This window comes from Salminus brasiliensis, chromosome 2, assembly GCF_030463535.1.
Source record: "Salminus brasiliensis chromosome 2, fSalBra1.hap2, whole genome shotgun sequence".
Lineage (NCBI taxonomy): Eukaryota > Metazoa > Chordata > Actinopteri > Characiformes > Bryconidae > Salminus > Salminus brasiliensis.
Genome location: NC_132879.1, coordinates 1,495,683 through 1,522,539, shown reverse-complemented (window position 1 = coordinate 1,522,539; position 26,857 = coordinate 1,495,683). Strand labels below are relative to the sequence as shown.

The 26,857-nt window shown below is 42.9% G+C and overlaps 2 protein-coding genes across 2 annotated transcripts in view; both read left to right on the top strand.

Moving 5' to 3' along the window:
• Positions 1-23,775, top strand: part of lin7a (lin-7 homolog A (C. elegans)) — a 57,031-nt gene extending 33,256 nt beyond the window's left edge. The window contains exons 3-6 of the mRNA XM_072674100.1: positions 960-1,031; positions 8,937-9,146; positions 15,352-15,567; positions 19,723-23,775. Of these exons, the coding sequence (XP_072530201.1) occupies positions 960-1,031; positions 8,937-9,146; positions 15,352-15,567 (498 nt within the window). The 3' untranslated portion in view covers positions 19,723-23,775. The remainder of the gene's footprint in view (positions 1-959; positions 1,032-8,936; positions 9,147-15,351; positions 15,568-19,722) is intronic.
• Positions 1-26,857, top strand: part of rps16 (ribosomal protein S16) — a 329,498-nt gene that overhangs the window by 243,369 nt on the left and 59,272 nt on the right. The window lies entirely within an intron of this gene.

Below are 26,857 nucleotides of genomic sequence, written 5' to 3'. Positions count from 1 at the left end.
TCAAACACCATCATTCTCTAGTAGACATCACATTCCCCATAATACACCAACATTTACTATCAGACGCTATTGTTCTCCACCAGATGTAATTATTCTTCATCAAATACCAACCTTCTCCACCAAACATCATTCTCCATCAAACACTATCATTCTCCACCAAACACCGCCATTCTCCACCAAACACCATCAATTCTCCACTAGACACCATACCTCTCAACCAAACACTGCCATTCTTCACAAAACACCAACATTCTCCACCAAACACCATCATTCTCCACTAAACACCGTTATTCTCCACCAAACACCAACATTTACTATCAGACGCTATTGTTCTCCATCAAAAGTCACCATTCTCCATCAAACACCATCATTCTCCACCAAACACCATCATTCTCCACCAAACACCATCATTTTCCACCAAACACTGTCATTCTCCACCAAACATCATACCTCTATCAAACACCGCCATTCGCCAACAAACCCCATCATTCTCCACCAAACACCATAAATTCTCCACAAAACACCAACATTCTTCACTAAACACCATAATTCTCCACTAGATGTCACCATTCTCCATCAAACATCATTCTCCACCAAACACTATCATTCTCCACCAAACACCATCATTCTCCACCAAACACCAATATTCTCCACCAAACACCATCATTCTCCACCAAACACCATCGATCAGTTCTCTGCTAAATAACCATCATTCTCCATCAAACACCATCACTCTCCAAATACCATCATTCTCCATCAAACACCATCACTCTCCAAATACCATCATTCTCCATCAAACACCATCACTCTCCAAACACCATCATTTTCCATCAAACACCATCATTCTCCATCAAACACCATCATTCAGTTAAAATTTTGGGTTTGCTGATTTGCTGGTGCACGTTAAAGACTGATTTACACCCTCTCTCTCTCTCTCTCTCTCTCTCTCTCTCCATCAGGTCTACCAGTACATGCATGAGACAATAACAGTAAATGGCTGCCCGGAGTACCAAGCTCGCGCCACAGCGAAGGTAAGAATGCCCTCACAGTAGTCCAGTCTGCCTTCATGTGTGTCTGTGTTATGTCCACTTGGTGCAGTGACTGACCCCCCCCCCCCCCCCCTTTTACCTGTAGTTGTGTTTAATATTCAGGTGAAGGTACACTAAACCACCTCACACTTTCAAATGAGCTTTTATTCCCCACCTGAGTCCCTGAGAGCGTGAGCAGGTTTTACAAACAGGTCCGGCAGTAATTAGCCCACCCTACACGCCAACACTTAGCACTGACTCTAAACAGTCTCCCACTCCGCCGGCGTTCATTCAGTTACGCCTGAAGAGGGGGAGAGCGGGATCTGCGGTACAGATCAAAGAGAGGGAGAGCGAGAGAGGACTGCCTGTCGAACTTCTTTCCCTCTGTAAAAGCAGACGGTTCTCATTTTGACGAGGTGCAGAAAATCTCCCTGATAATGACACTGAGGTTCAAAAGATAATTTGCTAGTGCGGAAGCAGGATTATATAAGGGGCTTGAGGGCCTGAATCTGAGGGACCCTAGCTGTACCCAAATTATGGTAAAAATGATCACCATTACCATCTTCAGCATTATACTACAAATACCAACACCATCACTCTCCACCAAACACCATCACTTTCCAATCAAACACCATCATTCACCACCAAACACCATCATTCACCACCAAACACCATAATTCTCCAATCAAACACCAACATTCTCCATTAAAAACATAGTTCCCCACAAAACAGCCATTTTCAGTCAAACAGCATCATTCTTCACCCAAATACCAACATTCTCCAACAAACACCATCTGTCTCCATTAGAAATGGTCATTTTCCATCAAACACTATCATTCTTCACCAAACACCATCACTTTCCACCAAACTCTATTGTTCTCCACCACACACCATCATTCTCTTTATCAAACATCATCATGTTGTCAAAGACCATCATTCTCCAAATTCCATTGTTCTTCAAGAAACCCCACCCTCCTTCACCATCATTTTCCAGCAGCACCATTACTCTCCAACAAACACAGTTCTCTATTAAACACCATCATTCTTCAACACAGACATTTTCCACCAAACACCATTATTCTCTATCAACACCGTTATTCTCCACCATGCATCATCATTCTCAACCAAACACTCCAAGACTAAAAATTAGATTAGATTAAAAATGTTGTTTTACACCACAGACCATTATTCTACAACAATAACCATCATTCTCTTCACCAAACACCCTCATTTGGTTCATTAAAGACCATCATTCTCCACCAAACTTCATTGTTCTTCAAGAACACCCCATCCTCCACCTAAAACCCCATAATCTTCCATCAAACACCGCAATTCTCCACTACACATCATCACTCTTCATTAAACACCATCATTCTCCACCACACATCATCACTCTCCATTAAACACCATCATTCTCCACCACACATCATCACTCTCCATTAAACACCATCATTCTCCACCACACAGCATCACTCTCCATTAAACACCATCATCCTCCACCACACATCATCACTCTCCAATCAAGCACTATCATTTTCCCTCAAACACCATCATTCTTGAATCAAACACCATCATTCTCCCTCAAACACCACCATTCTCCAATCAAGCACCATCTTTCTTCATCAAACACCATCTTTCTCCAGTTAAACACCATCTTTCTTCATCAAACACCATCTTTCTCCAGTTAAACACTCTCATTCTCCATCCATCCAGTACGTTTGGGATGAGTTGTGTGAAGGGCCGAACTAATCATCCAACATCAGTACCTAAACTCACTGACGCGCTCATACTCGCGAGGCTGAATGCAATCAAATTCACCTTGCTGCAATGTTCCGAAATCTAGTGTAAAGCCTTCCCAGAAGAGTAGATGCTATTACTGCAGTAAACTAAAGAAATATAGGGCTTGTGAGTGTCCACAAACTTTTTAGCCATGAAGTGCAGTAACCGTCCTCATTTATTAGGGGTGTTTTGAACAGCTTAGGTGCCCCCAAGCTTTTGGTGACGGAGACGGAGAACGTGAACGGACTGAAAGAGAACCCCGACACAAAGCAGAGCCGGCTCGAACAAAGCACTCAGAGCGCTGCCCTCTGATACCGCCATCGGAGATGAAAGGGAGGGTCTGCAGGGTTTTGTACTGATTGTGCTTTTGAACCCAATTAGACTGGAGCTCTGTGTAATAGCCTATTAACAAAGGGACGACAGGGGAGAACAGGAGGTGTTAACCGGCGAAGGGCATTTTCTATGCGTCGGCTGAGTTTATGGAGGGGAAACGTCTTTATTTTCTGCTCCTATCTGGTTAAATACACCATATGGACAAAAGTATTGGGACACCTGCTCATTCACTGTTTCTTCTGAAATCAAGGGTATGAAAAAGAGCTGATCCTGCTTTTGTTGGAGTAACTGTCTCTACTGTCCAGAGAAGAAGACTTCCCACTAGATTTTGGAGCTGGAGCATTGCCGTGAGGATTTGATTGCAGTCAGCGACAAGAGCGCTAAGAAGGTCAGGATGTTGGATGAGCACCACCCCAACTCATCCCTACCAAAAAGTAATGGATGGAGCTCCACCATCATTCCAGAGAACACAGGTCTCTCAATGCTGGGGGGCTTTATATACCCCTTTAGCCCATGCCTGGCATTAGGCATGGTGCCAATATTGGAGACTCTATGACAATAGTGTGCGTTGTTGAGGTTCTGGATGGTAGACGAGGTTTTGTGTGTTTATGATAAGAGAGTAATCCATTTATGCGGCACGCTCTTTGAATTTCGATGAGGCAGTGTCCTTGTAGCCTCTTCAGCAGAAAGGGCAATAATTACAGCTCCTTTCCACACCACAGTCGATCTGAATTTGCATTTAGGCCGAAAACTGAACCACCACGGTTGATTTCATTAAGTCTGCAGCTTCTGTTTGCTTGATTAGAATTAGAGTATTTGGCACAAATGTCTGAATGTGTGAGTGTTCAGCTTTGTTAGATCATGCTGTTTAATGTCAAATACATCCTCAACAGTGCTGAGAAACCACACTCTGAAAGGAGGAGAGCAGAGTGAGGGGCAGATTTGCCATCTTTACCCGCAGTAAATCGCTGAGGCCAATCAGTCAGTGCTGAGCGTTTCTGTGTTGTGATCAGACGTGGCTTTTATATTAATATTCACATGCTGTTTTTTTGTGTGGTGTTGTTGCAAACAGCAAAGGATTTATATAAAAAGCAGGAGATAATTGATTAAAAATAATCATATTTTATCAATATGTGCATGCTGTTGACGTAGGACGATATTTATGAAACACCAGTAATATAAACAGTGTGTAGTGGGGAAGGATGGGGATTGATAGATATGGGTGTATGAGGATTAATGGATGAGTATGGACGATTATAGATAAGGACTGGTGGGAATGGATGGATTGATTGAGATGGATGAAGATTGGTCAGGCTGGATGGAGACATAAGAATGGGCAGGGATTGATTGGGATGGGTGTGGATATATGGGGCTTGGTGGGTATGAATCGGTACGGATGGGAATTTATTGGATTTGTGGGTATGGAAGATGAGGATGGATGGGATAGATATAGATATGAGTTGTTTTGGGATGTTTGTGGGTATTGATGGGGTTGATAGGTGGTAAAGGGATGGATGGGGATCAAAGGGGATTGATTGGGATGGATGTGCATGTATGGGGATTGTTGCAAATTGATGGGAATTGATTGGGGAGGAATGGTGGGGATTAATGGGGATGGGTGGATATAGCTATGGATTGGGTACGGATGGAGATTGGAGGGTATGAACAGATATATGGGTGTGGGTATGGTTGAGAATGTATGGGTGGGTATGGAGATTGATGAGGGTGGGAATGAGGGGGATTAGTTGGTGTGGATTTGGGGGGCTGATATCAGAGGAAAAGTCTGGGTGGGATTCTGTAACATCTATCCTGAAACAGCACACACTAACTCTATGGTGTGATGGTTCTTCCTGTGGGAGCAGTCCAGCGTTTGAGTAGTTTCAGCTTGATAGCCTACTTTCAGAAGCTCGTCCTTTAAAGTGCAGAACTTTTGAAAGAGGAAAAATCAGCATCTGTATCAATATCAGTTGAAAAGTGGGATCATGCTGTCCACTACTTTTAGTTTTTGAAATGCTAAAATGCAGCTCTTTTCAGACAGGTATAAAGCATTGCCTCCAGGGTGGGGGTAATTAACATGGAGCAGACGCAGCCAGCGCACCTCAGAGACCGCTTTCAATCGATAGCGCAGAAACGGACTGGAGCGTCGCCCTAAAAGGATTTCATCGTCCTCTGGGATTCCTCACTGAGACTACTATTGAACTCCACTGCTTTCTGATACATCTCATTGTCCACACGTCTGAGTGCATTTAAAGTGTATCAGAATTCATTACTGAGAGCTCAGACTGGCTTCTGATATCACTGGGCCCGGTTGGTTCTGCCATTACTGCTGTAAAAGTGTGACACCTCATGTCAGTCCTCACATCTACTTTTATATGTAGCTTGAGTTGCCTTTTATATTTCTGATGATCAGTTCAGTTCATAATAAGCAGTTCAGTAGTGATGTGAATGTGTGTATTTGCATAGAAATGATCACAGTGCATCCAACAATAAAGGCAGCAGGAGCTTCCTCTAGCTCTCAGAAAGCTCCAGCCCCACATACTGATCCACTTTATTGACCACAGTGGACATGTAGGCAGGTGGATAGTGAAGGTCTGGTGATGCCAAGTGGGATATTTTTATTGTGAAACAATAAGGTTTAAGGTTTATTATTCATCCAAATACAGAGACTATTGTAAATCATTTTATTCAGTTTGGGTTGGCATATTATGTGGAGTCCCACAAGGTTCGAATTTGAGACCTATGAAACTGATGTGAAATATGACAGTGATGTAGTTATACGAGCGAAGAACTGAGGCATGGGCTTAAATGCAGGACCTAAGGGGTTAAACCTATAACAATATCTGATCAACATTTGGATCCACACACTTAGCTAAAGACCAGCTTCTGCTGGTAGCTGGTTTCAGATGGTCAGGATGCTGGTATACCATGTGGTTAACCTGGTTAACTAGGGTAGCTCCTGACCAGCATGGCAAATGTTTGAAGGTTGATGGATTAGCTGGACTAGCTGGTCTATGAGCATGACTAACCTGACCGAGCTGGTCATGAAACTGGTCATAATGGTTGACTACATTGGTAAAAATCAGTCATGCTGGGTGGACCAGCATGGTCATGATGTTCATGCTGGTCATGCTGGTCACCAACACCAAGAGATAAAGGTGGTCTGGTTTGTAAATTCAAATAAATGTCATAAGACAAATGTTGGATATATACTAAATGGTCAAAAGTATTGGGACACCTCCACATTCCACCTATAGGAGCTTTTATGATACCATTCTAACCCCATAGGCTGTATTAGTATGAAGCTGGTCCCTCTTTGCTCTAAGCTCTACCAGCAGCAGCAGGTCTGGAGCTCTGCTGCAGTTACTGAGTCAGTTGGAGGCTTTTCTGCACTCTGCTCTGAGCTCAGCACTCGGCCCTGACCCCGCTCTGTAACTTTACGTGGTCTGACAGACACTCGGTGGCTGAGCTGCTCTCTGTGAGCTGTTCCTCCTAAACTCTTCCACTGTTCAATAATAACACCACTCACAGCTGATGGAGGAAGATCTAGGCGGGAGGAAATTTCACCAGCTGACTTGTAGTTGTTGGTGCAGCGGTGTCTCCTATTACATACAGAACCACGCTGGAGTTCAGTGAGCTCTTCAGAACCTCCTGTTCTTTCACTGATGTGTGGAGGAAAGGCCGACTGCAGGACTAGGGGCTTGATATTATACACGTGAGGCAATGGGGCTGAATGAGTCACCTGAATTTAGAGATTCAATGGCATGTCCCAATACTTTTGTCCATATATTGTATATAAAATGGTTCAATTGAGATTGGGTTTCGTATCACAATGCATCTTTAAAACCACTCATCACCCCGTCCCTGCTTACCTCTGGCAGGCCTCCACAGCAGCAGCCATATGGTTGAGTGACTCGATACTGGAGACTTTCTAGGACATGGCCACAGCTTTGAGAGGATAGCTGGCATTAGAAACGGTGCTTGCCATATGCTGCCTCGTGTCGCCTTCTTCCTGAGCGAGTGTGAAGCCACGAAGGTCGTGAAATATCTGCTCTGACTGTGTGGAGCTGCTTTCACAGATACACAACACACTCGGGCAGCTTTACTCCACTGTGTGACGCAACTGGAAAGACGCTTTGAATGGGAGAGATCAGAAAAGCTCTGCTCTTTGCCTCGTGGGGATCTGCCGACTCTAACGGCTGCGAAAATTCTCTCTTTTTGTCTTCCCCAGTCCCTCAGTGGGAACGCCTTTATAATGAACTGCACCTGACAGAGAAGCACCTGTGGCTGCAGCCAGAGTTGAAGATTTACAGCTTTTGTCTTCTCTCTGTTTCTGCTGCTGGAGGCTTTGGATGAAATAACAAGCTCCGGCTAGCTGCGGTTCAGACGACACAGGGGGCAGAGCAGGAGGATTTCAAACGCAGGTCTTTTTAGCATTTCCGCTGAGTTTTGTCCATAAACAGGCCTCATGCAGGGACTGTTAAAGGCTGAGGAGAACGTCCTCTTTTACTTTCATGTGTGAAAATCTAATTCCAGGGGTTTGAAGACCGCAAAACCAGTGACCAGTGAATCAGCAAGCAAAAAACAGCCCAGACGCCATGTTTACACCTGGTAATTCCATCCATCTTGAGTATCTGGACTATACACCGATTAGCCATAACATTAAAATCACCTGCCTTAAATTGGCATCGGACTCCACAAGACCTCTGAGAGTGTCCTTTGGTTTCTGGCACCAGGACTAACATTAGCAGCAGATCTTTAAGCATTAATGAGCCTTGAGCGCCCATGATCCAAGGTTGTCCTTTTGGTAGGTACTGACCACTGCATACCAGGAACCACCACCCCACAAGACTTGATGCCTGATGTTCTGGAGATGTTCTGACCCTCCAGTCTTCTAGAACATCACAGTTCAGGTTCTTGTCAAAGTGTCTCAGATTCTTACGCTTGTCAATGTTTCCTGCTTCAACACCTTCATCACCTTCAAGAACTAGTATTTAGGTGGCAAAGCATATACAGTATTGAGCTGTGGAACAGTGGAACTGTGGAGTGGTGATCATCATCCAACATCCTGACCTCACTAACACTCTTGTTGCTGAATCAAATGCAATCAAATCCTCACAGCAATGCTCTCCCAAGCTCTTGTAGTTTTTTTCTGGACAGTAGAGTCTACAGTTACTCCAACAGAAGCAGGGTCAACTCTTTTTAATAGCCTTGATTTCAGAAGACACAATGAATGAGCAGGTGTCCCAATACTTTTGTCCATATAGTGTCAGTTTAGTAATGCACCTATTTTGTCCTGAAGTAGAATTAGCATGTCTATAAACTTAAATAGCCATGACAGCATACTATTTGTATGGGGTAGGGTATTGTGGGTAGGGTAGGGTAATGTCGTCTTACTTAGGGTAGGCACTGACGCCCCCTTTAGGTGGACTGAGTGGTAAAGTCCAAAACTGTCCAAACCGGGACTGACCCAAGCGACTATCTGCTCAACATAAGGGCAGCTGGACTCGACAGCGACCCCTCCAAATGACTGAAGAGCCAATCGTCCATGGACAGTGATGTATAGCCAAGAACGTCCAGCTAACTGAGGCTGAAATCAGACCTGTGTAGATGATAAAGCCTCACCTCTGAGAACACAGAGTCGAGTGAAGGGTCTTATGAGTGTTTTCCACTGTTTTCAGGCTCATTCGCTCAGTATGGGGGATCATTAGGGGGCTCCCCAGTGCAGACAGACATCTGTATTGTGAATGTTCATTCCTTTCCCTTTTTCCCTCCTCTACCCCTACTGTTTCCCATCAGGCCACAGTGGCGGCCTTTGCGGCCAGTGAAGGTCATTCCCACCCGCGGGTGGTGGAGCTGCCGAAGACAGATGAAGGGCTGGGCTTTAACGTGATGGGTGGGAAGGAGCAGAACTCCCCAATCTACATCTCCCGCATCATCCCTGGGGGCGTGGCTGAGAGACATGGAGGACTGAAGCGAGGAGACCAGCTTCTGTCTGTCAATGGAGTGGTGAGCATCAGTACAACAGGACACACCTCCATTAAACAGCTGACATATTCAGCTTTATTAAAACACAGTCCAGTTATTAATAATATTAACATATTAGCATAGTAATATTAATCATATTCTTATTCAACAACTCCTCTAAAGCAGTTAGTACTGTTATGGATCTACTATGAGTGATTCAGTATCTACTATAATTTATTCAGTCAGTAACTACTTTGAATTGTTCAGTGTCTTATATAAGTCCACTATGAATTATTTTGTATACGCTATGAATTATTCAGTATCCGCTATTAATTATTTAGGATCCGCTATGAATTATTTAGTATGCACTTTGAATTATTCAGTATACGCTATGAATTATTTAGTATCCGCTATTATTTATTTAGTATCCACTATGAATTATTCAGTATCCGCTATGAATTATTTAGGACCTGCTATAAATTATTCAGTATAACTATGAATTATTTAGTATCCACAATAAATTATTCAGTATACGCTATGAATTATTCAGTATCTACTATAAATTATTTAGTATCCGCTATGAATTATTCAGTATCCGCTATGAATTATTCAGTATATGCTATGAATTATTCAGTATCCACTATGAATTATTTAGTGTCCACTATGAATTATTCAGTATATGCTATGAATTATTCAGTATCCACTATGAATTATTTAGTGTCCACTATGAATTATTCAGTATATGCTCTGAATAATTCAGTATCCTCTATGAATGATTTAGAATCCGCTGTGAATTATTCAGTATCCACTATGAATTATTTAGTATCCGCTATGAATATTACTACATATTATTATTATTTACTATAAATAATTCAGAATCCACTATGTATTACTCAGTAACTACCATGAATTAGTCTATATCTGGAATGTATTATCCACTCTCTTTATCCACTCTCTAATACGCACTTTTCAGAATCGCCTATGAATTAGTCATTATGAATATTGTAATCCTACATATCCACTATGAATTATTTAGTATCCACAATAAAGTATTCAGTATCTACTCTTTATTATTCAGTCTCCAATATGCTTTAGTCTGTAACTGCTACGAATTATCCATTATCCACTATAAATTATTAATTATCTACTATAAATGATCTAGTATCTACTATGAAGTATTCATTATCTACTATTAGTTATTCAGTGTCCACTCTGGGTTAGTCAGTATCTCCTATGAAGTATCCATTATATTATATGAATCTTTCATTAACTTTTATGAATAATTCAGTATGCACTTAATAATAAAAACTTAATCTTACATATCCACTATGAATTATCTAGTATCTCACATAAATTATTCTGTATCCATGGTAAATTATTCAGTCTCCACTATGGTTTAGTCTGTAACTACTATGAATTATTAAGTATCCTCTATGAATTATCCAGTAAGTATCTACTATCTACTATGAGTCTGCACTCTGGTTTAGTCAGTATCTGCTATGAATGATCCATCCATTTAATTAATTATTCATTAATAATAATAATGAACTCTAATGAATAATTCGGGATCCACTGTGTATTACTCTTTCTGTATGACTTATCCAGTCTCTACTACACATAATTCAGTATTATTATTTTTATTTTTGTATAATATTTTAGCGTTGAACAGCACATATTTGGGTGTTTTGATGTGTGTAATATTCAGGGAGTTTTACATCATTAGGTTTGAGCCGCTGGGTAGCCTGAAGGACGTTTGGTGGAGACAGTGTAGAAGTGTAGAAGTGGACGAGAGCAGCAGCAGCAGCAGCCAGAGGCTGTTGTTGGATTTAGCTCAGAGACAAATTGCAGGTGTGCCGAGGCATTTAATTTGATGTTTACCTCAGAGTGTCACAGCATTGCGTTCTCACACTCCGTGATCAAGCCCTTTCTGACAGCATAATCAATACAGATCAGCCCGGACTGGAAGGAGCTGCAGGATCATCGTGTCTGAAGTGATTTCGCATTGATCTGAGTGTGTAAACATTTCTGACAAACTTTACTGGACTGACCGTCCCACCCTGTTACAGAGACAGCACAGAACAAATCATTTCAGCAGTTCTGTCGATGATATCGTTAAAAAATAAAAGAGCTGGAAGAGTGAGGTGCAGAAGCAGCTCCAAGGGCTAATCTCACAGGCTTCTTCAGTAGCCGTCAGAAAGTTCGATTCTCACTGTTCATGTTCTATTAGGCAGTAAAACTCCCTGCTGGGGTTCAGGGCTGATAGAGCTGCTGTGTTTTCAGGTTTTTGGGTGTATTGATCTTCAACACTCTTTGTCTAAATACTGATCTGACTGATTTCTCTTTCACACTGATGTTAAAAGCACAGAGCAAAGCTCTTGCGCTCCTATTTCAGAGACCTGGGGCCAGATTCACCAAAGTCTTTCTAAGAACTAAGAATACTTTCATGACCAGCTTCTGCAGCTTTTGCTGTGGCTGCGTCCCAACTCACACACAGCTAATCTAGTTCTAATGGTGACTAGGTGTGACTAGAACACTGTGTAGTGGTGTGAAAGTGTGTGGTTTGGGACACAGCCCTGCTAAACTGCAGCACAGTGACGTGGACAGTTCTACACGGAGACTCGGCTTGACGTTGGTTGAGCGAGCGGAGAGGGTTGGTACTAGATGTTGCAGGCAGGAGTGACCCCGTTCCCACACTCAGCTCTGTGATTGGTCGGTTTAGATGCCTGTGGTTTAGATGCCCTGTATTATCAAATAAATCGCACCAGAGTCCGTAAGGCAGCGTTCACACTTACAGAGCGGTCACAGCAGGGTTGCTTTTAATGGACCCAAAGCTGACCAGTATGAACACACCCTATGAGAACAGTAGTGCATTGTGGGAAAGCTGTTATTTTAAACTTTTATAGGCCTATAACCTATAGACCTATAGACCTTCTGACCTATTACAGTCTAAGACCAGTGCCCTCGTAAGGTTAAGAGCATCATTTTTTTTAGAATTCTGATTCTAAATCTGGTTTCTGAAGGATATCTACTAACCAGTGAGTTTGAGTGATGATGATGATGATGATGATGAGTGCTGACATCGCAACAAGGCGAGAAAACACACAATCTCTGGCTTGACTCCTTTCAGCTTCTTGTAGAAATTAGTGAGGTTCCCACATTTTTCCTCAGTACTCACCACTGAAATCAAAGAGTTTGAAGATTGTAAACGCAGTGTAAAGTTCACTCCCAGACTCCTACAGTCCTTTGTTAGGTCATTTTACCCCAGAAAGGCTAAGATAATATCTTACAACCATATGAAAAACACCCAGTCCTAATGAATGATCCAACAGTCTGACCGCTGAATGATCGCAATCCTCAAAACATCAATGTTCCAGCTCCAAAATCTAGTAGAAAGCCTTCCTCCCTGGACAGTAGAGACAGTTACTCCAACAAAATCAGGATCAGCTCTTTTTAATAGCCTTGATTTCAGAAGAACCAGTAGATGAATGAGCAGATGTCCCAATACTTTAGTCCACATAGCGTTAGAGCAGAGGGGTTTGAATGATGAGCAGCTACAGTGTGTGAATTTAAACCCAGACGTCAGGAGGCTTTAAATTCAGCCTGCCTGTTTAAAATGCGCGAGAGCACGTTGAGACTGAAGCTGTAAAAGCTGTCTCCTCTTTAAAGCGCGTCGCCGCTAGAGAGGAGCCGTAGACCTGTCAGAACCGGCTCCTGACTGTCATTCTCCACCAGACCTTCAGACCTTCAGACTGTCACTGTTTATTTTACCATCCGAAAGCGTCCGCCGCCGCTGTCACACGCTTCAAAATACAATTCCCTTTCACGCGCCCAGACGATCAGACGGCCGCCGCCGCCGGATCCACACAGGACTGATTTCCCGCACTTCCAACGCTCGTAATGAGGAAGCGTCTCGTTATGTTTGAGGGGGAGCCGTCATTAGGCCACACATACGCTGGAGTCTGAGTTAAGGAGGAATGAATGAATGGCCGTTTGGTTGCGTGTTGAGTTTAATTGGACGTTTGTCTTGTTTCAGTATCACCGCAGTCCTGCTGTTGGACTCTGAGCAAAAAAACATTCTGAAAGAGGGTTCTTTGACTTGGTTCCACAATGTGGGAACCGGTTTTGGTGCTGCAGTTGTGCTCAGATGTGTACGTGCTCTCATCTTGGACGTGAAGGTCATGGCAGGGTTGGGTTTTCAAGGATTTCTTTGAGCTGTTCGTTCTTTTTCTGGGGCTGGAAGGGTGACTGTAGAGGTTCAGTCACGCTAATGTTAAGACCTGGGCCGTGTACACTGTCCACATTTTATAATAGAGAAGATGAGGGAGGGGTAAGAGAATGAGAGTTAGGTATGAGATTCCTTATCTCAGCAAGAATATGTGTGATCTACCTTCTGAGCTCAACAGTAGCTACGCTTGTGTTCACATCGCTAAATAAAAACGTTAATGCGTCAATAGGCTCTATAAACACAGAGACCTACGGGAGGAGGTTGGGCCCAAACTTGGTTAGATGGTTAATTTGCGATACAAAGAAAGTTAACAGCATTTATGAAAACACGTGCATTACATTTGAGGAAAAGAAATGAGTTTATCCAATCAGAACAGTGGAACCTGAAGACAAGGGAGTACAGCACTGCCATCTAGTGGTTGTGGTTTAAAGGCAACGCAGGATGAACCTCTGTAAATATCAATACAGTGTTTTCACGATACTTCGATATATCAGTATTATCTTACACCCCTAGTTAGGAATCTTGGTCTTGGCAGGTTCAAAGACATTTGGAACTTTTAGCACCACTGCAATAATAATCTAAGTGGGTGTATAAATATTTTTGACCATGTGTATATAAATCTGATCCAGTGTTTATTTAAAAAAACCCACAAAATAAAAACTTGTGACCAAATTCTTGTTTGTTTTATAACATCCTGCTAGTGACCATGATGGACTACAGCTGGTAGCTTCTCTATGCCACAATAAGGGGGTTTGATTGACAGCACTCATTAGATTTTACAACTTACTGTACAACAGGAAAGCCCGAGGAGCCCAGTGTAGATCTGAGATGATTGTAGATTTACACACAACAGGAACATCTCCAGAAGCCATTTCTAAACATCTGCAGATTACAATTCCAGTCATTAGTATAAACAGCTGTACACTGATACAGCTTATTGGAAGACCCAAACTGCCATCCTCAAACTGGTTAGGATGGTGAGATACAACCCAAGAACCAGCAAGGCAAAGGCACTGACATGAACTGAAAGCTGCTGTTAAGCATGGTGGTGTTAGTATCATGCTCTGGGGCTGTATTGCAGCCAGTGGAACTGATACACCTCAGAAGGTGGATGGAATAATGAAGGAAGACTACCTATACTTCTATCAGCTAGATGGTTTGAAACTTGGACACAATTTGGTGTTCCAACAGGACTAAGGACCACCAAACACACATCAGGTGAAGTAGTTGTGTATCCTGTGCCAGGAAACCAACCAATGTAATTGAACCCTACCAATTCTGCCAAGGTGAGTGATCAAATATCCGACCAGAATTCTACCAGAAGCTTCTTGAGTGCCTGGTCAGGTTAGAACTTGCTATGGGGTGTTTAACCAAATATCTGAGGTGTCCAGAGTGTGTTTAATCAGCGAAATCTAGGGCGGTGGTGATGGGAAACTTTATCGGTAGTCAGGTTTTTTTGGAGGTTATTTTGGAGAGGAACGAGGGGTCAATTAAAAATGTGTGAGAAATGGCAAGTGTGGTGTGAGAGCATGAGATTCACGCTGATCGCGTGAGTCTGACAGCCAATGCTTGAGTGTTGGCAGCCCTGGTGTATGAATATAGGGATGAGTGGGGTACAAACTAACACTATGGTAGCGTAAGTGTAGCATGGAATTTTATGTAGTTAAGCTGGTTCCAGTAGAACGTGCTTTTGGCTTCCTTATTGTGTTCCCATTGCAAGGTCGTCTACCAATTTACCCACCAATCGCACAAATAATTCTCCAGATTCCCCTTAAAGACTATTTCCGTGTGTTGGTGTGTTGAAGTGTGTTGGTGTGTTGAATCTCCTCTTGGTGGCGTAATAGAGCCCTGTTTTGAAGCTGATCAACTTCAACTCACAGTGAGAGCTAATCCACTGACGTGTTGCCAATGGGTGCACCTTGGAAAGGCTGTCTGAATACTTTTGGACATGTAGTGAAGGTAAATGCTAATGGTTTTATTTGGACTATCTTAATGACTGTCTTTTGTTCCTTATGTCCTCAGAGTGTGGAGGGGGAGCACCATGAGAAGGCGGTGGAGCTCCTGAAAGCTGCCAAGGACAGCGTGAAGCTGGTGGTCCGCTACACCCCGAAGGTCCTGGAGGAGATGGAGGCTCGCTTTGAGAAGCTCCGCACGGCCCGGAGACGCCAGCAGCAGCAGCTACTGATGCAGCAGCAACAGCAGCAAAACCTCAACGCTCAGCAGAACCACATGTCGTAGGTGAGGCTTTTCATTGCTTTAAAGTGATAGTTCAGCGAAATGCTACATTTACACAGCCCCCCCCCCACACACACACACACACACACACGCACACACACACAGACACACACACCACCAGCCTCACGCTGAATGAAGCTGATGTTTGGTGTCTGAAGTTTGGCTTCTTGAGTTTTCTACTGGAGCTATGAGGTTAATGCAGCTAACAAGTCATGAAAGCTTATGTACACCAATTAGCATGATGCTAACTGCATGGCTATATCATCACGCTCCCCTAAAAGTGTGTGGAGGTGTTCAGTAATCCCTAATAGATCTGACTGTGTGGTTTTGGATGCTTAAACGGTTCTTTGTCTGGTTAAAGTGTTCTTCAAATGCAAGGAACTGTTCTATAATCTGTAGCTGGACTGAAGCCTTGCCAGCAAAGCTACCATACAGTTGTAGCCAACTAAGCCACGTTCTAGATAACAGTCATACAGAGTCAGAGACAGATCATCTAAAGTCTATTAGAGATGACACACCTCTGAAGACCTCTACATGCTTTGAGAAGGGTAGATGTGCAGTTAGCACCATACTAACTGGTGTACATAAGCTTCTATGACTGGTTAGCTACATTGGCCTCGTAGCTCCAGTGTAAAACCAAAGAAGCTCCAGAAGCAGGTCTTGGTTGATGAGTAAATTTGGAGTAACGGGATAGGAGGGGGGGTGTGTAAATTAGATTTTTGGCTGAACTATTACTTTAAAACCCCTTCCAGCACCTCTCCACACGGCCAGAAGGGGGCGCCAGAGGGCTGGCGTGGTCTGGAGCCGCCCGCTGTCTGTCGCCAGATGGATGTGAAGGGAGCAGTGTGTAGGGAACAGGCGGCTGTTGTGTTCAGTGTGTAGTGTGTAATCACACTGTATGATAATGGCTCAGCTGTGTGAGCTCGGCTTTGAGGGACCGATTACATCAGTAGACGTACATTTACTGTGAATTTAGAAATACTACTACTAATAACAGTAATATTAATAATTGATTAATAGTGTCATTATTATTAATGGTAGTAGTATTGCTAGTCAGTTTAGCTTTATTTGTGTTATTACAAAATGTTGGCACCCTATGTTACAAATGACATGCTTTTCTAAGTGAGTACATCCTCTACAGAGACACACGTCTGTACGTTAATTGCAAAAATAGCAAAAAAAATAAATAAAATAAAAAAATATATAAATATAAATAAAAATTTATAAATAAATAAATATGAAGTCCAGAAGAAAATGCATACTATATCAAATAAAATGCCTTATAATATAATATTTTATATATTTTCAGAATATATTATACATTTATTTGCTTTTAGAACATCAACATGCATCATAATGTTCGATTTATATATATATATATATAGGCAGCGAGGCCTCTCTCAGTCTGAGCTGTAATCCTCTGATACTGCTGCAGGCTGGTTCTCACTCAGAAGGATTACTCCAAATATATATATATATATATATATATATATATATATATATATATATATATATATATATATATATATATATATAGGCCCCTAATCCCATCAGAACAGATATAGCAGTTGGACATAAATCCAGTAAAAAGGAGAAACAAGAGCTTCTCATTCTGAAGAAAGTAGTGAGTTCTTGTCGGTGAGCTAGTCTGAAGAACAGAGCTCAGTTCCTCCAGGTTTCTCCTGGACGCCCCCAGTCCAGCCAGCACAGCGTGGAGGATGTGTTCAACTCCATCAGCAGCAGCAGCAGCAGCTCACCTGATTTACCATCATTAAGCCCTGATTTACCACCAAACCAGGTGTTGATCTGAGGAGAACTCTAAATAACACTAGACTCCATGAGGAGAACTCTGGAGATGTTCTAATGATGAACACAGTGATGGAGAACCTCCACCACTATCAGTGTTCATTCTGATATCAGTGTTTTACTGAGGAGATAAACACCTACTGCTCAGATCAGCAGATTTATCATGGTGTGCCTACAGTCAGGCTTGTTCTAAACAGCAGGGCTACGGGGAGAAAACAGCAGGTTCTGCTGTATAGCCTATAATGTGCATCACCTCCAATTCAGAGTTCACCTACTTTTCGAGCACAAACAGCAGTGCGCTCCGGCCCTACCGGCTGAGTGTGTGTGTGTGAGTGTGAGAGGAATTCCCAGCTTCAGCAGCAGCATCTCCCAGAAGACGTTTGGCCCCCTAGGCAGCGAGGCCTCTCTCAGTCTGAGCTGTAATCCTCTGATACTGCTGCAGGCTGATCCTCACTCACAGCCTGTGTGGGAAAGATTATATAACAAACAGGGAATGTAGCACACACACACACACACACACACACACACACACACACACAATCATACATAACCCCCCCACCCCCCCCACACACACACCTCTAAAATATACACCTCTGCGTCCGAGCAGCATCCACATGTGGCTGTGTCCACTGTGATGATTGCAGATACCTCTCAGACAAACAGCCAGCTGAGGCCGAGCGAGGCTGAAGGTCAGCACAAGGACATTCGCCTGCTGACAAGGCCCTAAAACTGATGATGGAAAGCAGCCTCCTGCTATCAGCCCGCCAACACACCACTTATCAAGGCCACACTCTTAAGCTCTTAGAGCCTGAGGTACAGCCGAAACTGAATTTACACCATAGTTTCAAATATGAAAAATTATGTTCATAACTTTGACTATTTTATAGTATGTAAAATATATGGGGGTGGGGGGCGATATGCAGTGTTCATGGTGGGCTGAGGATCAAAGTTCCAGTTTTTAAACATTTAGTATATAAAGTAGTATTTTTAAGGCAAAAAAGAAGTTAGACAAAGACAATTTCTTGATGATTGGACCAATAGAAATGCTCCAATATATATATATATATATATATATATATATATATATATATATATATATATATATATATATATATATATATCGTCATATCGGAATATTTTGACCTGCTACCTAACAGTGGTGCCCCACCCACCATTGATGCCTGAGGGGAATTACAACTCTGGTGAGTGGTACAGAGCAATCGACGCTCCACAGTGGAGCAGCTAACCTCACCCTAATCCAGTCAGTCCATGCTACAGCGTCTCGCTAGTGTCATCCAAGCCAACGATCATCATTCCCACTACTAGGTTAGGGTGGTCATAATATTCTGCTATGACAGTGTATCATTTTCTCATTGGCTGAGTGAGCCAGCTGTAGATAGTGGTGTGATATACTATACCAGCCTATAGTAATCAGATTTAAATACTCTAAACTACTCACATGTTGTAGTCAATATTTAACCCATTTAAATAATGAATTATTATCCAGAGGATAGTGGATCAGGTATCGGCCCACCATGAACACTGCATATTGCCCTGCATACGTCCGTTATCCACTGATCCAGAGGATAGTGGATCAGGTATCGGCTATTTTAACCCCAATCTAGTTCCGATCCTTTGTTTTTACCACTGTGTTCTAGCAGTGCGCCCTCTGGCCTTATATAGGTGCCATTAACAGCCGTATGCAGGGCAATATGCAGTGTTCATGGTGGGCCGTAGGCCAACATTTCATTTTTTTAAACATTTAGTATATAAAGTAGTATTTTTAAGGTAAAAAATAAGTAAAAAAAGAAGACATTCATATTTTGACCTCCTACCTAACAGTGGTGCCCCACCTTCCATTGGTGCCAGAGGGGAATTACAACTCTGGTGAATGGAAGAGAGCAATCGACGCTCCACAGTGGAGCAGCTAACCTCAATAATGAACACCTTCCATTACCTTCCATATAGGAGCCGTTAACAGACATTATTCCCAGCCCACAGCAGTGAGGAGGGTTCTACATCTTCTCCTGTACTGGTCTCGTTTTGTAAAAACAGTGTTTTAAGCTGGTGGTGGAGTTTTTCATTAACTGTCTTAAACTGTTTTACACCTCTACGGTTTATTATTAAGGACATGTCCCTAGTATAAGCCCCCCGTCCCCTCCCATCCCATCCCACTTTATTCTAACAGGCTGCTCCCTGATGTGTTGTTGTGGTCACTGGCAGGTAGGACGTATCAGCCGTATCAGAACACACACCGTTCACACGGTTTTACACACTTGTGCTGAACTGAGCTGCCACTCGTATCGGGTCTCTCTTAAGCCTCTCAGCGTTTGTCCCTTCACTGCTTCCCAGGTTGTTCCAGAAGAAGAAGAAATAGAGGATCGGGAGTGGAGCTCTGCTAGAACTCAAATCCGGCGACCTGCAGCCATCCAGCAGAAGTGAAAGGAGGGCCTTGCTGTTTTCCGACGAAGACCACCCCTCGTTCAGTGTACTACCTACAGCTTTACAAGGTCGACGAACCTCTATGATCTGTCCTGGAACGTAAACATTGGTGCTTGGGAAACGTATATGGCTGCAGAAAAGACGACGAGGAGAGAGAGAGAGAGAGAGAGAGAGAGAGAGCACTTGTTTTAATCTTTTTACATTGTTGACCTTTTAGTTGTCCTCCTCAGCCAGTTGCAAGTTGTGACCCTCTCCAAAGAAAGTCCCGTTCTCGTAGTTTGTGATTCCGTATTTACTCGTATTTCCGATGCGTTCTGAAGCTGAATGTGTTGACAGGTCTTTTTCCTCCCTTCGGTTCGTTCCGTTTTCCCGTCGCCACAGCTTTGTACAATAACCTCTTGACGGATTCTTCTGGTGCTTGTGTCCGTGTGAAAGAAAACCGCTCTTTTCGTGTCAAACGTGTCCTCGATCGGATAAAGTGAGGTATTTTATACCATACTGTAGCAAGGAATATTTTGTACAAACAGGTAGATTTAGCAATAACGCACTTCGGTTGGTTTTCCATCGTCATCGTCAAACCCTGGGAAGGAATTTGTAGGAATACGGCGGACAGATGCGGAAGATCACCCCGGCAGTGCGCTTTTTTTAAAGGGCCGCTTGTCTAGAGACGCTAGCTAGCATGGCTAACAGCAGCTGGGAGCTAGCAGAATGAGAGCAAACGCTGGTTTTGTATGTGTTAGCTAACGACTTAGCAAGATCTCCCTTGTAGCTAGACATGTTAGCATTCTGACTGAGCTAACCGAAAGGAGAGCAAAAGGCAGCAGCGAGCTGAAAGTCATGTTTGTGCTAGCTAATGTGCTGGGCTAGATTTCACTAGATGTTAGCCATGTTAGCATTGTAACCAAGCTAACAGAAAGCATAGCAATGGCAGCAGCTAGTTGATAGTTATGTTTGTGCTAGCTAATGTCTAGATCTTGTGCTGTGCTAAATTTCACGTTGTTAGCCATGTCCACGTTTTTAACCAAGCTAACAGAAAGGAGAGCAAATAGCTAACATCTGTCGCTTGTGCTCTGCTAGATTTGACTAGCTAAAAATTAGGTATATGCTAGCTAACATCTAGCTCTTGTGCTCTGCTAGATTCCCTTTGTTTTTAGCCGTGTTAGCATTTTAACCATGCTAATAGACAGAAGAGCAAAAGCAGCAGCTAGCTGATAGTCATGAATGCGCTAGCCCACATCTAGCTCTCATACCCTGCTAGATTTCCCTTGTTGTTAGCCATGTTAGCATTGTTAACCACGCTAACGGAACGTAATAGAAAGGAGAGCAAAAGGCAGTAGCTAGCTAATAGTTACATATGTGCTAGCTCACGTCACTTGTGCTCTGCTAGATTTCACTTGTTGTTAGCTGTGTTAGCATTTTAACCATGCTAACAGACAGAAGAGCAAAAGGCAGCAGCTAGCTGATAGTCGTGGATGTGCTAGCTAACATCTAGCTAACTCCTATGCTCTGCTAGATTTCACTTGTTGTTAGCCGTGTTCGCAATTTAACTGAGCTAACAGACAGAAGCTAGCTGATAGTTATGTATCTGCTAGCCCACATCTAGCTCTGCTAGATTCCCCTTGTTGTTAGCCATGTTAGCATTGTTAATCATGCTAACAGAAAGTAATAGAAAGGAGAGCAAAAGGCAGCAGCTAGCTGATAGTTATGTATCTGCTAGCTCACGTCACTTGTGCTCTGCTAAATTTCCCTTGTTGTTAGCCGTGTTAGCATTTTAACCATGCTAACAGACAGAAGAGCAAAAGGCAGCAGCTAGCTAATAGTCATGAATGCGCTAGCCCACATCTAGCTCTCATACCCTTATAGATTTCACTTGTTGTTAGCCATGTTAGCATTGTTAACCACGCTAACAGAACATAATAGAAAGGAGAGCAAAAGGCAGTAGCTAGCTAATAGTTACATATATGCTAGCTCACATCACTTGTGCTCTGCTAGATTTCACTTGTTGTTAGCTGTGTTAGCATTTTAACCATGCTAACAGACAGAAGAGCAAAAGGCAGTAGCTAGCTAATAGTTACATATGTGCTAGCTCACATCACTTGTGCTCTGCTAGATTTCACTTGTTGTTAGCTGTGTTAGCATTTTAACCATGCTAACAGACAGAAGAGCAAAAGGCAGCAGCTAGCTGATAGTCGTGGATGTGCTAGCTAACATCTAGCTAACTCCTATGCTCTGCTAGATTCCCCTTGTTGTTAGCCATGTTAGCATTGTTAATCATGCTAACAGAAAGTAATAGAAAGGAGAGCAAAAGGCAGCAGCTAGCTGATAGTTATGTATCTGCTAGCTCACGTCACTTGTGCACTGCTAAATTTCCCTTGTTGTTAGCCATGTTAGCATTTTTTTAGTCAAGCTATCCCTAAGCATAGCGTAGCTTCTGCCGTTAGTTTCTTCGGTTTGCACAGAATGTCCTTAAAGTCAGAGCTAGCTGCAACGTCAGCTAATCGCCGCGGTTAGATGTACTGGTGTAAACGTTTATTACGTTGTATAAAAGTTGGTTTTAGCCGTAGTTCTGAGGCAGTTTTACACAACAAACGAAAATATCTAATAAAAGATGTTCTATTTATGCTAATGTTAAGATATAATATAAAAAATTATAAAGCTATTTATTTGAGCAGAATGTCAACACAGATATATGGAAAATGATATATTGTGGGTTTAGTGGTGTTGGAGGTCATAACACACTATTTTTGTTATTTTTAAACACGTATATTTTCTAAAGTTTTAAACAGGCTATTAATTGTGTTAAACCGATCCACGACTAATAACTGACCATTTCATCCAGTCAGATCGCCTTCAGATGCCGTCCACTTTTGACAATCATTCTAAGAGATTGGAGTTTATGGAAGTGATCCCAGTCGTTTTTATTATTAAAATTATTATAAATATTCCAAACCACAAGAACAACACCGTCACAGACAGACAGACAGTCACTTTCCTGATAGCAACATTAATGTGGCCTGAACTTCTAGAATGCCACATCTGCCACATCTGGAATTTACCGCATGGAATGATGCCCCAGATGTGATTGCTGGATTTTTGAAACTACAGTAGATGTAGTTGTTAAACTGGTGAATGAGTGGTGGGTCAGTTCGGACAGTGTTGGTTTAAAGGTTGATGAGTTGCTGCCCACTCACATCTGTAACAGATAGATGTAGCATTAACTGCATTAAATACTGCAGTTCAGTAATTGCAATGATAATAATTATAATTGATATTATTGCAATAATAATAATTATTATTAATATCATAATTGTTTAAATGTAATTATTTTAATTTAAGTTATAATGCTGAATTTATGTACATATAAATAATTGTATTTTCATTCAGCCTATGTAAATCGAAAGGATCAAAAACATATATGGCTTCCAAAACCCCACCTGACCCACTTCTGGACCATCGTTTTAACTGGTACGTTAACGCCGGATGTGGTCCAGGTTCAGGCCACATTAATGTAATGCTATCAGGGTTACGTCTGTTAATACAAAAGAACCACAGAGCAGTTGAGTTGACCAACAGTAGTAGTCAAAGGTAGTGCTGTATCTATATTACTGTTATTCCGTTTGTTTGGTTTCCTGGATCAGAACCTGGATATTTTCTATATCGTTCCTTTGCTAGTGGAGGCCTATGAGCGAGCTCGTAGTTCAGTAGGTGCAGATGTGCGTTGTGGAAGCAGGCGATGCTGTGAAGTTTTGTTTTTGTCCCTCGATCTGCGGTACGAGCTGTACATCTACTGACCTTTCTCCCGTTTTGTATGTTTACTTAAACACTTTTTCTTACCGACGACTTGCATTTTCAAGGCTGGTTAAAACTGTACTTACTTCTACAGAGAGACAAAAACAATACCAGGTGATATGCAATTGTTATACATATTATATTTGTATAAATAAATATATATGTCCGTGTGTACCCTGCGCTGTTTTTTCATGATTCTTCATGATAGGACAACATGGTTTCTAATAAAGTGGCCAGTTTGAGGTAGGGGTTTCTAATAAAGTGACCAGTAAGTGGAAGCACAAGGTATGTGTTTCTGATAAAGTGGCCAGTGAAGAAGCACAAGGTGGTATTTCTAATAAAGTGGCCAGTCAGGGAAAGCACAAGGTCCGTGTTTCTAATAAAGTGGCCAGTGAAGAAGCACAAGGTGGTATGTCTAATAAAGTGGCCAGTCAGGGAAAGCACAAGGTCCGTGTTTCTAATAAAGTGGCCAGTGAAGAAGCACAAGGTGGTATTTCTAATAAAGTGGCCAGTAAGTGCAGGCACAAGGTATGTGTTTCTGATAAAGTGGCCAGTAATGAAGCACACAGGTGTTTCAAATACAAAGGCCAGTAAGTGGAAGCACAAGATAGGTGTTTCTAATAAAGTGGCCAGTGAGTGGAATCACAAGGTGGTAGTTCTGATAAAGTGGCCAGTGAGTGAAAGCACAGGTTTGGCGTTTCTAATAAAGTGGCCAGTCAGTGGAAGCACAAAGTGGTATTTCTAATAAAGTGGCCGGTAAGTGGCGGCACATGGTATGTGTTTCTGATAAAGTGGCCAGTAATGAAGCACAAGGCAGGTGTTTCAAATAAAAAGGCCAGTAAGTGAAAGCATAAAGTAAGGGTTTCTAATAAAGTGGCCAGTGAGTGAAAGCACAAGGTTGGGGTGAGGCCTGTTTTGGACACACAATTAACTGTCATTTGTAGCTCCTATACTAAAGCAGGTAGGTCATGCACTAGCATATGTTTGGCAACCATACGGCACATGTAGTCGATAAGCCAAGACACAGAGGCTACTGAACTTCAGCTATGAGGCTAATGTAGATAACAACTAATGGTAGCTCAAGCATCCTGAAGCTTGAGCTTCATCAGTGCTTTGCTCTGATGAGTCCTGAACCTTCAATAGTCAGTTAAACTGCCCAGTTGTCCTTGTCAAGTAGGTCCAGGAGAGGCTAATACCGAGGCTTGGGCCAGCACTCACTGGGCCTTGAGAGTGAAGTGAGGAAATTTCAGAGGCACAGCAGTCAGTCATTAAAATGCAGCAGGATTTGAGCATTGCTTTCCCCAGGAAGCTGAATAAATAGGCCTAATGTACAACAGAGAGCAGTGCTCAAAGCTTCCTAACCGTACAGCAGCGCTAAATTCTGCTCAGTGCTGCTCAGAGGCCTTCAGAAAGAAGCCTGGAGAGACACGAAATGCCCAAATGTTAATGAATGCATTCAGCTACTTTAAATACACCCATTGCTGACACAGATGTGCGAATTCACACACACAGCTTATCTAGTCCCTGTAGAGAAGTACTGCCAATAGAATTAAGGACTTGAACTGGCACCATGCCTAATGCCAGGCATGGGCTAAAGGGACAAAAAGCCCCCAGCATTGACCTGCGGCACCTAGTTTTGCTTGCACACCAGCAACGAGTATCGCCTTTATCCGGTAGTTAGTTTGTTATTGTAGCATGCTCTGCTAACTCGTGCAGACAGTGGGCAGTCTGGCGGTTATTGCGTCTTTTCGGGCTGGGGCAGTGGCACGGTTGATGTGGGTGGTGCTTTAGTAGCTTTTTGGGGTGCATTGAGGCGCTTTGGCGTTCCCACTACACGAATAATGTGGCCCTATGAGTGTCTGACCACCTCCGATTGTGGTTTGAGTGATCTGTGATCTGTACCCCGTTCACACCTGGCTACTCATAATCGGACCACCCAGGACGCATGTTGACGTAATGCCCGGCATGCATAACAGATCCTCCAATGAACCCAGTTCACTTTTCCCCTGCTGCTTTGCTGCTCAATATGTCAGAATAAGATTGTAGGCCGCCCTGAACCTGCTTAAGGCTCCACCCATCCACAGGTTAGGTCACGTTCTGAGTCTGAAAGACTATTCATAATTATAATTTAACGCATCCTGTGTAGAAGAAGATGAAGTATAATGGTGTGCAGTCTGTGCAGGTTCATGCCAATCCAGTGCTAACAGAGGCAGTGTATTGCATTTAGAAAAGCAGACTGAATGGACCCCCTGGTGGCCAAACTCTACTACTGCAGACTCATAGTGATTAACGTGTCTGATGCTGTCGGTAGCAATTAAGCAACTTGACTAAGCATGAAAGTGTATAATCAAGACAGTTTCCAGTTGCACAGCCAGTGTGTCGGTGCTAAACGACAGACGGAAAGGATGGGAAGGTACCGAACGCACTGCAATCATGGTTCTACCAGAAGTAGAGTAAAGAGCCTGAGAGCACTGCTGATCTGATGACATCACAACAACCCATAAGCGACAGACCACATTGTTGACATCACAATAGCCCGTTATCAAGATGCTGAGCTAATGGCATCACAACAGCCCATTAGCCACAGACTGCTCTGGTGACATCACAACAGGCCATAAGTGACAGGCTGCACTGATGACATCAAAATAGCAGATAAGCGACAGACTACTCTGGTGACATCACAACAGTCCATTAGTAGCAGGCTGTGCTGATGACATCACAGTGGCTGGGCCCATATGCAGCAAGCAGCGCTGATGACATCACAGAAGTCCATAACCGGCAGGATGCACTAAGGACATCACAATAGCCCGATAGTGACAGACACCACAACAGGCCACAAGTGACAAGCTGAACCAATGACATCACAATGGCTCAGAAGTGCCTGTCTGCTCTTATGACATCACAGTAGCTCGTTAGTGCAGAGCGCTGCGCCTACGACGTCACAATAGCCCAGTAGCAGCAGACTTCACTGGTCTGTATGTATGAAACTCTTCTGTGTGAAAGCAAACCAGCGTTAATTAGCCCCTCCCCCAAATGAGCCCAGAATTGGGCCTGTGTGAAGACTTACCTAGCTAACCTGCCCTGTATGGGTAGCCCAACTGAGAACCAGAAAGCTTTGTCTTCGAGTTCCACGTTGGCCGCGCATATGGCTGCTCACCGGGGTCAGTGATGGAACCCAAGAGGGGTTAAATATGGGTTGGACGCTGCATACAGGGCTGGGCTGTAATGATGGGTAACTATCAGTAAAAACGCATGC